The sequence below is a fragment of the Dromiciops gliroides genome, chromosome 2, assembly GCF_019393635.1.
Source record: "Dromiciops gliroides isolate mDroGli1 chromosome 2, mDroGli1.pri, whole genome shotgun sequence".
Taxonomy (NCBI): Eukaryota; Metazoa; Chordata; class Mammalia; order Microbiotheria; family Microbiotheriidae; genus Dromiciops; species Dromiciops gliroides.
Window position 1 is genome coordinate 181,399,669 of NC_057862.1, and position 14,585 is coordinate 181,414,253.

The window sequence follows — 14,585 nt, forward strand, 5'->3', positions numbered from 1 at the left end:
TCTCTGTCATTACTTTTATTTCTTTCTCCAATTTTTCTACTACTTCTCTAATTTGCTTTTTTTTTTTTTTGCAGGACAATGAGGGTTAAGTGACTTGCCCAGGCAAAAGGTCAGGAATTCCAAAGAAACCAAGCAAAAAAGATGCAAAGGAAGGAAATTCAGTAATCTCAGACCTTAAACTATATAAGGAGAGAGCTTTGTTGAACTGTAAAATGTATAATTTTGATTATTTTAAATTAAAAATTTCTTGTATAGACTTCCTGTGCTAAGACAGCTAAGTGAGGAAGAAACCCTCTGGAGCTCTCCCAAAATTTCCCCCCCAAACCAATATAAAACTGCCTCTGAATTGTTCCAGGAGCAGGGAGGGAAGCAGTCTATCAGTCTGGCAGGAAAGGTCTGTCTTACCTGGGTGGGAGGGAAGTGAGGTCCAGTAGCAGCAGCACCTTCTGGGCTTACAGCAGGGAGCCTGAGGCAGGCCCTGAATCCAAGGCCAGTGCTTTATCCACTGTGCCACCTAGCTGCCCTAATTTGCTTTTTAAAGTCCTTTTTATGCTCTTCCAGGAATGCTTTTTGGGCCTGAGACCAGTTTACATTTTATTTTGAAGCTTCCCCTGTAGCCATTTTATTACTCTTGTTCTCCTCTATATTTATGCCTTGATTTTCCCTATCATCACAGTAACTGTCAATAGTCAAGCTTTTTTTGTTTTTGGTGTTGTTGAGGGGTTTTTGCTTATTTTTGTGCCTTGATGTCTTTATGAAAGAGTTGGGCTTTATTCCTACACTGTCCCAAGTTTTTGTGCTGAGACTGGGTCTTGCTGGTGGCTTTTTCAATCAGCTTCAGGGCCTAGCTACTTGTTTTCTTTGTAGAGTATTGCTTGCTTTCTTTGATGAGTATGGGGGGGGGGGGGGAGTAGTCCTCCTTTTTTGCCTCCCCTGGCTGTGGAATGGCCTTCTCCAGGGGTGGTGTCCTGGTGCTGGGTTGCAAAAGTTGACAGTCTTTCTGGTGACTGGCCCTGGAGGAGTGATCTGATTGTTGGTCTTCCCCAGAGGTGGTGCCCTGCTGCTTAGTTGCTCTGTTAGCAGGCCCTGGAGGAGTAATTTCATTGTCAATCTGCCCAAGTGTAGGGGTCCTGCTGCAGGGTTGCTATGGTTACTGAGTCCCTCTGTTAGCAAGCCCTGAAAGTGTAATTTCATTTTGATCTACTAAGGTTTGGAGCCCCTTGATGTTGGTTTGCTATAGAAACAGTCTCTCTGCTGGGAGGTCACTAGGGTGGGAACTTGATGTTGACCAGTCTTGGGTGAGGCTTCACTACTGGTCAGCAGTGGGGTCAAAGCCTCCCTGATGGTCTCTGTTAGCCGTAGGGTGCCTGGTGTGGGTCACAGCTGCCCAGGGAGCTGCTGGTTTGAAGGTGGGTGGAGCCTCACTAGTGATTTGCCCCAGGCTCAGAGGCCTGCTTCAAGCTCCATGCTGTAAGCCCAGAAGGTGCTGCTGCTACTGCACCTCACTTCCCTCCCACCCAGGTAAGACAGACCTTTCCTGCCAGGCTGATAGGCTGCTTCCCTCCCTGCTCCTGGAACAATTCAGAAGCAGTTTTATATTGGTTTGGGGGGGAAATTTTGGTAGAGCTCCATAGAGTTTCTTCCTCACTTAGCCATCTTAGCACAGGAAGTCTATACAAGAAATTTTTAATTTAAAATAATCAAAATTATACATTTTACAGTTCAACAAAGTTTAAGGTCTGAGATCACTGAATTTCCTTCCTTTGCATCTTTTTTGCTTGGTTTCTTTGGAATTCCTGGCCTTTTGTTCTTCCAAATAAGCTTTCAAATTCTTTTTTCTCAGGAAGATAATTTTTTAGTAATTTAATTGTAATGTCATTGAATAAATAGATGTTAGGTAAAATTGCCACTTTTTAAATTATATTGGCTTTACATACCCATGAACAATATATATTATTACCATTCAAATTTGACTTTATTTGTATAAAAAGTGTTTTATGTTTATGTTCATTTTGTTCCTATGTCTGTTTTGGCAGGCATACTCTCATGTATTTTATACCGTCTAGTTATTTTAAATAGTCTAAAATAATACTGAATGATATTGGTGACACATTGTAGTTTCCCTATTTTCCTCTTTTAATTAAATCTATTTTGGTTTTAACTCTGTCTGAGATCATGATTACTATCTCTGCTTTTTTTACATAATAAATTCTACTCCAGTCCTTTATTTTATTTTTGTGTATATCCCTCATTTTTATTGTGTTTCCTGAAAGCACCATATTTGTTTAATTTAAATTTTTAATCTGCTATCCATTTCCATTTTATGGGTAAATTTATCCCAGTCACATTCTAAGCTACAATTACTTGTTGTGTATTTCTTTTCTTCCTATTTTTCCTTACTTTCTCACCCTATTTTACCCTGTCTCCTTACTTCTCTAATTTTTTTTATTTATCCTTTTTTTTGCAGAGCAATGAAGGTTAAGTGACTTGCCTAGGGTCACACAGCTAGTAAGTATCAAGTGTCTGAGGCTGGATTTGAACTCAGGTCCTCCTGAATCCATGGCTGGTGCTTTATCCACTGCACCACCTAGCTGCTCCCTCTAATTGATTTCTACCCACTACCTTTCCCTCCTATTTCTTAACCTGCCCACCTTTCTAACAGTCCTTCCCTTATCCCCTCTTCCAACCTTATCCCTTTGCCCTCTTATTTCTTTCTGAATTTAAAAGACTTTTATATCCTTCAAGATGCATATGTTGTTCCCTCTTTAAACCATTCTGAATGAGAGTAAGGATCCAGTACTACCTGTCCTCCCCAACTACCCACCACTTGCTTCATCTATATAAATTCTTCCTTTCATGCCTCATTTGTATGAGATAATTACTCCTTTTTATCTCTCCCTACACAGTTTTATTTTTCTAGAATCATCCCATTATATGGAGCCTAAGCCTCTCTTTCAAACTACCCATATAATGGGGCAACTAGGTGGCACAGTGGATAAAGCAGCAGCTCTGGATTCAGAGGGACTTGACTTCAAATCCAGCCTCAGACATTTGACACTTACTAGCTCTGTGACCCTGGGCAAGTCACTTAACCCCTCATTGCACTGCAAAGAAAAAAAACTACCCATATAACAGTCATGAATACTGATAACATTTTCACATATAAGTAAACAAATTTACCTTATTGAGTCCCTTATAATTGATCTTTAATGTTTATCTTATATTTCTCTTAAATATCATGTCAAAATTTCCATTAAGTTCTGCTGTTTTGCCAGAAGTATCTGAAAGTCTTTCAGTTTATTAAATGTCTCTATTTTTTTTTCATTCAGAGTTATACTTAACTTTGCTAGGTAAGTTCCCCTTGGTTGTAAACCCCTCCCACTTTTACTCTATGAAATTTAGTATTCCAAGACCCATGGCCTTTCAATGTACTAGCTGCTAGGTCTTATGTAATCCTTATTGTAGCTCCATGATATTTGAATTGGGGGTTTTTTCTTGTCGCTTGCAATATTTTATCTTTAACCTTAACCAGATATTCCTATAACTTTTCCTCTAGAAATGTCTTTCAGGTTGTGATCAGGGGATTTTTTTTTTCTATTTTGGCTTTGCCCTCTTCTTCTAGAACTTCAGGGCATTTTTCCTTGATAATTTCTTGTAATATTGCATCAAGATTCTTTTTTTCAAGAGACATTATTTACTAAGTTCTAATACTATCTCAGACACAGTAACTGTGTGACTCTGGACAACCTAACTTCTGTTTGTCTCAGTTTTCTCATCTTCAAAATGGGGATAATAATAGTTTATAGGATATTTGTGAGGATAAAATTTGTAAAGCATTTTACAAACCTTAGAGTGCTATATAAATGCTAGCTATAGATATCATGTAAAAGATGTCATTTTAAAATGCATGATAAATAATGGAAAATGGGCTAACCACTTGGGAAGGGCAAAAGATAAATGGTTGAAAGCACATGTGCAGGGGCAGCTAGGTGGCGCAGTGGATAGAGCACCAGCCCTGGAGTCAGGAGTACCTGAGTTCAAATCCGGCCTCAGACACCTAACACTTACTAGCTGTGTGACCCTGGGCAAGTCACTTAATCCTCAATTGCCTCACTAAAAAAAAAAAAAAGAAAAAAAAAAAAAAGAAAGCACATGTGCTCCACTGGTAACCCCATAATCTCAAAACCCAGTGAAGACTCCTGTAGCATGCCTATGGAGAACGTGAAAGAATTACACATATCATCCCATTCATGTCTTATGATCTGCATCATTGGAGGGAACATCCAAATGAGTGAGGTCACAGATCCACTGAAATAAGAAAGATAGGATGGTGCTAGGCATAGAAATCCCATATTGTGATAAAACATAATTCTCTTAGTAAATAGTTTCTAATTTGGTAAATTAATTATGGAGACAGAAATTAGAAAAGGATTTAGAGAAAGCTTTGAAATTATGTCAGGAGGCAGCTAGGTGTCGCAGTGGATAGAGCACCAGCCCTGGATTCAGGAGGTCCTGAGTTCAAATGCAGCCTCAGACACTTGACACTTACTAGCTGTGTGACCCTGGGCAAGTCACTTGACCCTCACTGCCCCGCAATAAATAAATAAAAATTTTTTTAAAAAAGAAAGAAATTATGTCAGGATCTAACAAGAAAGTTTTTTTAAAAGAATAAATAAGGGGAGGGTAGGTGGTGCAGTGGATAAAGCACTGGCTCTGGATTCAGGAGGGCCTGAATTCAAATCTGGCCTCAGACACTTGACACTTACTAGCTGTGTGACCCTGGGCAAGTCACTTGACCCTCATTGCTCCTCAAAAAAAAAGAATAAATAGGGGCATAATGAATTCTAGGAGAACACTTCTGATTCAACTATTGTCAGAAATAAGATCATGGATTATGATCTACATTATTGGAGGGAACATCCAAATCAATGGGATCACAGATCCACTGTAATACCAAAGGAAGGAGGGCACTAGTTGTAGAAATACCACATTGTGATAAAATAGATTTATCAAGAAATAACTAGTTTCTAATTTAGTAAATTAATTATGGAGATGGAAATTAGAGAAGAATTTAGAGAAAGCTTTGAAATAATGTCAGGATCTAACAAGAAAGTTTCAAAAAATAATAAATAGGGGCATGATGGGTTCTAGGAGAACACTTCTGATTCAAATTTCATCAGAAATAAAAATATGGAATAGGACTCAATGCACTATATGGGTGGAATTCAACAAGATTTAATGAACATTTATTCAATTTTTACACATGTAAGTGTGGTATTGTGGATAGAAAGTCATCCTTGGAGTCATGATGCTTTGAGTTTGAGTAGTTTCCACCACTGATACACACTGGCTCTGTAACTAAACAATTCACCTATTCTCCCAGTGCTATAGGCAGTTCTATAAGATTGAAAGTCGCAGAAGAGTTGTCAATTTTCTTTGATTAAGAGTTTCCTCACCAGGGAGTTCCCTGCATCAATGAAATCATAGATCCAGAACTTTAGAATAAAATGCTATGTATTACGAATAGACAGAAACAAACAAAATAAGATAATCATTGCCTTTAAAGAGTTTTCATTCTATGAGGTAAAATACAATATGTACTATAAATTTGTGTTATATAACCTCAATTGTGTCCTTACTACTGCTAGCCAATCTTTCTAGACATCCCTGATCAACTTACTGTCCCATTCATCATAGCAACTCTTCCAAACCTTAAACCTCCCATTGCTCCCCCTGTCTCCACCCTCTCAGTTAAGGAGGCCATTGCCTCAAAATTTATTGAAAAAAGTAGAGCCATATTCCAAGAACTCACTCTTATCCCCCTCTACTTCATCTCCTATCACTCAGATGCCTTCCGAACTATCATCTCCTTCACCCTTTGTCTCTCATAATGAAGTATACTTTCCCTTTCTCAAGGTAAGGACCTCTGTGTACATATAATCATCCCATTTCATCCCATCTTTAGCAGTTTTTCCCCTCTATCATACCCATTCTCCCACTTATCTTCAGTCTTTCCCAGTATACTAGCTGCTACCCTTTGCCTACAAACATGCCCATGTCTCCCTCATCCTCAAAAACCATCTCCACTAGCTAGCTATTATCTGATATCTCTCCTTTTTGTGGCTAAACTCCTTGAGAAAGCTGTCTACAATAGATACTTCCAATTGATTCTTCTTAATGTCTTTTTAACTCTCTACAGTCTGATTTCTAATTTCATTCAACTGAAAATATTCTCTATAAAGTTACTGATGATCTTTAACTGTTTAATTCAATGGGCTTTTTTCAATCCACATCTTTCTTGATCGCTCTATATATCCTTTGATATTGTCAGTCATTCTCTTCTCATTGATACTCTTCTCTCTTCATTTTCCATTAGTCTCTCATGGTGTTCCTCCTATTTAGATGACTTTTCCTCTGTTTCCTTTGCTGGATCCTCACCCAATCCATGCCCAATAACTATGAGTGCCCCCCAGAGCTCTATCTTGGATCTTCTTCTCTTATCCCTCTATACTAGAAGGACTTAACAGTTCCCAAGATTTCATTTATCATCCCTATGAATATGTATCTAAGATTTAATTATCCAATTCTAACCTCCAGATTGAATCTCCTACTGCTTATTGGACATCTCAACCTGAATATCCCAAAGATATCTTAAAACCAACCTGTCCAAAACTGAATTCTTTATCATTTCCTGAAAACCTCTTCCTAACCTCTCTCTCTCTCTCTCTCTCTCTCTCTCTCTCTCTCTCTCTCTCTCTCTCTCTCTCTCTCTCCCTCCCTCCCTCCCTCCCTCCTTCTCTTTCTCTCTGTCACCTCCCACATCCAATATGTTACAAGGTCTGTCAATTTTACCTTCAAAATATCTTTCAAATATGCCCTCTTCTCTTCTCTGGAGCTGCCATCACCCTGATGCAGGCCCTCATCAACTCACACCTGGACTATTGTAATAGCCTACTGATTGGTCTCCCTGACTCTAGTCTCTTCACACTCCAGTCCACTCGTCAATTTAATCTTCCTAAAGTGCAAGTCTGACCATGTCATCACCACCACCACCACCACCTTCACTCAGTAAACTCCATTGTCTGCTTATTACCTCAAAAATCAAATCTAAACCACTGGTTGATGTTCAAAATCCTTTGTAATGTGCTCCTTCCTACATATCCAGTCTGCTTACACCTTACCCTCGCCCCAAACATACTCTGTGATCCAATGACACTATCGTATTTGTTGTTCCTCAAAAACATTCTATCTCCCAACTCAGAATATTTTCATTGGCTGTTCCTCAAGCTGAAATTCCCTCTCTTCTCTCCACCTCCTGGCATCCTGGATTTTTTCAAGTATATGCTGAAACCCTTCCTTCTACATGAGACCTATCCTGATCCTCTAATTATAGTGCCTTCCTTCTGTTGATTTATTTATACCTATCCTGAATATGGTTTGTTTATACAGTTATTTTCATGTTGTCTCCCCCATTAAACTGTGAGCTTCTTGAGAACAGGGGTTGTCTTTTATATTTCTTTGTATTATCAGAATTTAATATAGTTCCTGGCATAGTGTACACATGTAATGAATGTTTATTGACTGACTGATTTACAGATAAGTACATATAAAGTTATTTGAGGAGAGGTAGAACAGCTTAGATCACAAAAGCTTTCACAGAAGAAATGGCACCTCAGTTAAGGAATTCTGAGATATAGTGATGAAAAGGTAATATATTCTAGGAATGGGGGAAGAATTTGTTCAAAAGCACAGAGATGGAAGATGGAATGTCAAGATCAGGTAACAGGTAGTAGTCTAGGTTGTCTAAAATGTAGAATGTGTGAAGGATAGTAATATAAAAGAGGCATACTGGAGCTATATTAAGAAAAGTCGTCAATTTTAGTCTCATGAATTTGCATTTTCTCCTGGTGGCAATGATAAGGAGATATTGACATCTTTTAAGTTGGGAAGTGATAGGGTCAGATATATGTCTTAAGATAATTTTGGCAACTGTGTGAAACAAAAGTGTCAAACTTGCAGCTTTAAAGAGAAAGCCACAAAATTCCCCAGTGCTGCCAAACCAGATTAAAATGTAATTGGAAATTATTTTACAAAATAAGTAAAAATATTATAAAACATAGGAAATGTTAATTTATAATTTACTAAGTTAATATGTGGCAGCATATCCATTTCTGTTTGAGTCTGACACCATGGTTGTGAAGGATTAACTTAATTAGAGAGATATGGAAATGAAAGAAGGAGGGGCAGTTAAGAGGCTATTAGAATAGTTCAGACAAGACTAAGATGCCTGAACTAATACTATGGTTTTATGAGGGAGAGGTGAGAAAAAGGTGCATTTCAGCCACAAGGGATGACCAGTGAAAAGACAGATAAGAGATGGTGTGCCAAATCTAAGGAAGAGAGAAAAAGCCACTTTGATTGGATCATACCCATAGGTTATGGGAAGGGGAGTAACATATACTAAGGTTTGAGAAATAAGTTGGATCAGGATGTGAAAGGCTTTAAGAGTCAAACAGGAGAGTTTATATTTAAGCTAGAAGCAATAGGAAGCCACTGACATTTATTGAGCAGGGGAGTGACATCATCAGAATTCTGCTTAAGGAGAATAACCTTGATAGCTGTGTGGATATATGTGTCTATATGTATGTGTGTATGGATGAAAGGATGGATGGATGGATGGATGGGTCGGTGAATGTATGGATGGATGATGGACGGATGGGTGGGTGGTTGGATGGATGTGGAGGAAGGAGAGAGAGTGTAGAGCAAAGGAAAACCAAAAGATTATGAACCTAGGAGACTGGGAAGATGGAGGAGCCCTCAGAAAAACTATAGAAGTTCAGAAAAGGTGTAGCTTGGATGGGAAAATAATAAGATAGGAGCTATGGTAGATAGAATACTAGACTTAAAGTCGGGAAGTCCTGAGTTCAAATGTTGCCTCAGACATTTGCTAGCTCTATGACTCTGAGAAGTCACAATATCCATCAGTTTCTCCATCTGTAATATGGATATAATAATAACACCAACCTCAGAGGGTTTTTGCAAGAATGAAATAATACCTGTAAAATGCTTTGCAAGTCTTAAAGAGATATATAAATGCTAGCAATTATTAAATTTTTATTACATTTTAGAAACATTGAGTTTAAGATATCTAAGAAACATTCAAAGGGATTATTTGGGACACATCAGACTTAAGAAGAGTCTCAGGATTGACAGTCTTTACCCTTAATGAATTTAAACAACTTTTTTCAAAAACCAGCTACACACCCTTCCCATTGCCACTTTCATCTCTTTGTTCCTGAATGTGTAGATGACTGGGTTCAGAAATGGAGTAAGTACTGCATCAAAGATAGCAAGAAACTTATCCAGGCTTGATGTAGGAAATGGCCATGTATAGAAAAATATTAAGGGACCAAAGAATAAAACCACCACAGTAATATGAGCTGCCAGAGTGGAAAGAGCCTTGGAAGAAGCACCTGATGAATGTTTTTGAACAGTGACCAGGATGAAAATGTAGGAAATAATCAGTACACAGAAAGATCCAAGAGAAATGAAACCACTGTTGGCAGTGACCATGAATTGCAATCTATAAGTCTCAGTGCAGGCTAGTTTGATGAACCGGGGAAGGTCACAGAAAAAGCTGTCCAATTCATTAGGACCACAAAAAGGTAAGTTTACAACAAAAGCCAATTGGACCAATGAGTGGATGAGGCCAATGATCCAGGCAATAATCAAAAGGCAAATGCACATTCTTGGCTTCATAATGGTCAAGTAGTGGAGGGGTTTACAAATGGCCACATATCTGTCAAAGGCCATAGCTATGAGCAACACCATCTCAGTGCCACCCAATGCATGAATGAGGAAGATCTGAGCAATGCAACCCCCAAAAGAGATTAATTTATGCTTCCTGAAAAGGTCACAAATCATTTTAGGGGCTGTGACTGAGGCAAAACCTAAGTCAATCAAAGAGAGGTTGGCCAGCAGGATATACATAGGGGAGTGTAAATGAGAATCAAAGGTCACAGTGAGCAAAATGAGCATGTTTCCCAGAATGCTCAGCACATAAAGTACAGAGGAGGACACGAAGAGGAGGCACTGAATCTCCCATGAATCAGAGAGCCCAAGGAACACAAACTGAGATACTATAGAATGATTCTCTCCATCCATTGACTCCAATGGGCACAGCTGGATATCACCCTACCTAAAGGAAAAAGATGATAAGAGAATCAGAATAACACCTTAATATGTCACAAGCCAAGCAACATTCACACAATCCCTGAAATTGTTCAATATTGGTTTTTTCTGCTTCTGTTTCTATTTTTCTGTTGATGAATAAGGTGGGAGTATAAAAGAAGGATGCTAAGTCTTTAACAAATACCCCCAAATTCATCACAGAATCCCAAAAATTATACAACTCAGAAGGATCTTAAAAACCATCTAGTCTGGGGGCAGCTAGGCGGCACAGTGGATAAAGCACCGGCCCTGGATTCAGGAGTACCTGAGTTCAAATCCAGCCTCAGCCACTTGACACTTACTAGCTGTGTGACCCTGGGCAAGTCACTTAACCCCCATTGCCCTGTACAAAAAAAAAACAAAAACACATCTAGTCTAACACAATAATTTTATAGATAAGGAAACTGGGGTTGGAATTAAGTTGCCCAGGTCACTGTAACTTTTCAAGCAGAGATCTTACTGATTCCAGGTCCAAGGCTCCTTAAGCTCCACCTAAATACTTCTAGAGGTATAAACAGAGGGATGTCATTTAAGTGGAATGTGAAATGTTGAACCATTGAGGTAAATAGAAGCTAGAGATATAAATTCCCAAGAATGATATTAATAAAAATACTCAATTTAAGCATTGTAATTGCCCAAAATAATTGTGAAGTCTCTTTTGAAAATTGCCTTGAAAGCAAGAGAGTCATTCTTTTTAAGATCCTCAGTAGTAACAAATCTTTGTCCTTAGAAATCACTTGGATATTAAGAAACAACCAGCACCGGCCCTGGATTCAGGAGTACCTGAGTTCAAATCCGGCCTCAGACACTGAACACTCACCAGCTGTGTGACCCTGGGCAAGTCATTTAACCCCCATTGCCCTGCAAAAAAAAAAAAAAAAGAAAGAAAGGAAGAAAGAAAAGAAACAACCAAACACACACACACACACACAAAAATAACCAATCATTTAGAGCCAAGTGTGAGAAAAGAGGACCTTAAGGTGGATTAATGTGATTTCAGGTTAACTAGTTGTGACTATAAAGTGATGAGATAAATTTTCTTTCATGTCTCATAAAGTAGTTATGGAGAAAATTCTAAACTATATTATTCCCAATGACATGAGACTTAAGTTGGAGTAAATATAATTAAGTCTTTTGTCTAAAGTTTGGGGACAAGAATAAGGACAGGATGTCAAAGGAAGCAGAAAAACAAGCTCAAGAAATTACACAACCAGAAAAACATGGAATCTACAGAGACTGACATGACAGATCCAAAAGAAACAACAAAGAGGGATATTATTAGAACTATCTGACTTGGTTCCACCTAATATCCATCCCATTGGCAAAACTGGCTAAAAGGAAAATGTCAAATGTTGGAAGGATCATGAGAAAAATATCACTTTAATGCACTGTTGATAAAACTATGAGTTGGCCCACCCATTTTGGAAAACAATTTGGAACTATGCCTCAAAATTTACTAAACTGCACATACCATTTGACCAATGATACCACTATTACACCTATACCCAAAATAGATTAAAGAAATATGAAAAGGACCAATACATACAAAAGTATTCACAGAAGTTCTTTTTGTGGCATCAAAAAGCTGAAAATTAAAGGGATGCCCATCATTTGTGTAATGGATGAACAAACTATGGTATATGAATGCGATGGAATTACATTGATCAGAATTGCTCTGATCAACAAAATGACCAATCAAGATTCCAAATATCCAAGGATGAAACATACTACCTACCTTCTTACAAAATTGTGATGGACTCAAGGTACAGACCAAGTCTCATGTTTCATAGAGATGCCCAATGCAAAAATTTGTTTGGCTTAATTATGCATATTTGTTATAAGGGTTTTGTTTTTCTTTTTTTCTAAATCTGAGGGAATGGAAAGGAATGGAAAGAAAATAGATGTTAGTAAGGTAAAAACAATAAATTTTAAAGAATTATCAGACTTCTCAAAAAATAAAATAATTTTACTACAATATTTCAAGAAGTGGTGCAAGCACGTTTTTCAGAAATATTGAAAAATTAGAAATCAACAGAATGAGGAGGGAGAGAATGGATACATTGGGGATGTAAATTGAAATGTAATATGAAAAGCAATAGAAATGTTACTTTGATCACAGTTGAATGACACAAATGAACTTGGGTCACAGAAGGAGGAGGAGATAAAAAATAAGTTGATTTGGACCAATGAGGAAAAATAATTTCTTGTGGTATAAGAAATAAAGAACCAGTTTCAGAGAAATCTGGGAAGACTTTTATGAACCAATGAAAAGTAAAAAGAACCAGAAGAATAATTTTAAAAGTAACAACATTGTAAAATGATGTAAATGCTTTTTAACTGTTGGCTATAAAAACAGTCTGAAAGGACATAAGAACTCTTATCAACATAATGACTGACTAGGATTCTAAACACCTGAGGACAAAACATTCAACTTACCTCCTTACAGAGTTGTGATGGATTCCAAGTGTAGACTAAATCCTATATTTCCTGGAGATGGCCAATGTAAGAATTTGTTTTGTTTGATTATACATAATTGTTATAAGGTTTTTCTTTTTCTTCTGATGGAGAGTAGGTGGAAAAGGAATGGAAAGGAAATAGCTTTTAATAAAGTAAAAAATGTCATTTTAAAAAAGAATTATTGGACTTCTCAAAAAAAAAGAAAATTTTACCATGATATTTCAAGAAACTATACAAGAAAAATTTCAAAAATATTGAAAAAATTATAAATTAAAAGAATTTAAGGGCCACTAATAAGCATGCATCTGAAATTTAATTTGATCCTTGACTTCATAATAGTCAATTGCAGTAAACATATGATTCTCAATCTTTGAGAATACAACATAATTTGATGGATAACGAAAAGGAAAACCAACATATATATTTTAAAAAATCAAAGTAGCTCTTTTTTGGTAGAAATTAGAAATAAAAGAAACTGCAATATGATATGCTGAAGGTTAAGAGACATAACACTTTATCTCCATTTTAAAAACTGACATAGGATATGAACAGGAAGTTTTCAGACAAAGAAATTAAAGCTATCCATAATAATATGAAAAAATCCCTAAACCATTATTGATCAGAAAATGCAAATTAAAACAACTCTGAGGTATCACCTCACACCTATCAGAGTGATAAATTTTGGAGGGGATATGGGAAAAGTAGGACTCTCATCCACTGTTGGTGGAGTTGTGAACCAATGCAACCTTTCTGGAGAGCAATTTGGAACTACGCCCTACAGGCTATAAAACTGCATATACCCTTTGTTCCAGCAAAATCACTACTAGGTTTATATCTCAAAGACATCCCAAAAAAAGTGGAGGAAAAAGCTATTTGTACAAAAATATTTAAAGCAGCTCTCCTTGTAGTGACTAAGTATTGGAAATTAAAGGAAGGCCCATCAATTGGGGAATGGTTAAATAAGCTGTGCTATATGATTGTGATGGAATATTATTGTGCTATAAGAAATGACAAGTAGGACAATTTCAGAAAGGCTTGGAAAGACTTACATGAACTGATGTATAGTGAAGTGAGCAGAACCAGGGAGACACTACACACAGTGACAGCAATATTATTCAATGAACTGTGTGAATGACTTAACTATTCTCAGAAATACAATCATCCAAGACAACACCAAAGGACTATCCACCTTTAAAGATAGAACTTATACTAATTGAACACAGACTGAAGCATGCTATTTTTTACTTTCATTTTTTCTTTTATTCAAGTTTTCTTATACAAAATTACTAACATGGAAATGTTTTTGTATGTTTTTGTATAATTGCACATGTATCCAATTGCTTACTACCTTAATGGGATAGGGGAGGGAAGAAAGGAAAAATAGAGTTTGGAACTCAAAACTTTAAATAAAGTTGTTTATTATCAATTAAATAAAAACCGACAAAGGATCATAGTATTTTAGATTTAGAAGTAAAAGTCCATCAGGAATAAATGCAGAAACCACACAACTAGTTCAGGACAATACAACTAGTGTCTGAGGAAATATATAAATTCAGATCTTCCTAACTATAAATCCATCTCTCTAGCAGCCATCAGTTTGAAGAATGAGGATAGAAAGAACAAACTGCATGGAAGTTTTTCATATAAGACAAAAACAAAAAGAGCACATGTATTCAAATGAATGTACAATTTGAATCTATGAAAAATTACCGGGGGCAGCTAGATGGCGCAGTGGATAGAGCACCGGCCTTGGAGTCAGGAGGACCTGAGTTCAAATCCAGCCTCAGACACTTAACATTTACTAGCTGTGTGACCCTGGGCAAGTCACTTAACCCCAATTGCCTTACTTAAAAAAAAAAAATACTTAATATCTCAATGTAATTGAGGATTTCAGGAAT

General features: G+C 37.1%; 1 protein-coding gene across 1 annotated transcript; it reads right to left on the reverse strand.

Annotated features, from left to right (window-relative positions):
* Positions 1-6,030: 6,030 nt before the first annotated feature.
* On the reverse strand, positions 6,031-10,164 carry LOC122742203 (olfactory receptor 4F3/4F16/4F29-like). Its single transcript, XM_043986275.1, has 2 exons — positions 9,261-10,164; positions 6,031-6,041 (listed from the first exon to the last, which is right to left on the reverse strand). Exons 1-2 carry the CDS (start codon positions 10,162-10,164, stop codon positions 6,031-6,033), a joined length of 915 nt encoding a protein of 304 aa, XP_043842210.1.
* Positions 10,165-14,585: the final 4,421 nt, after the last annotated feature.

What these genes read in the sequence shown, in the direction of transcription:
- LOC122742203 (XM_043986275.1), bottom strand. Translation starts at nt 10,164, where the DNA reads ATGGATGGAGAGAATCATTCTATAGTATCTCAGTTTGTGTTCCTTGGG.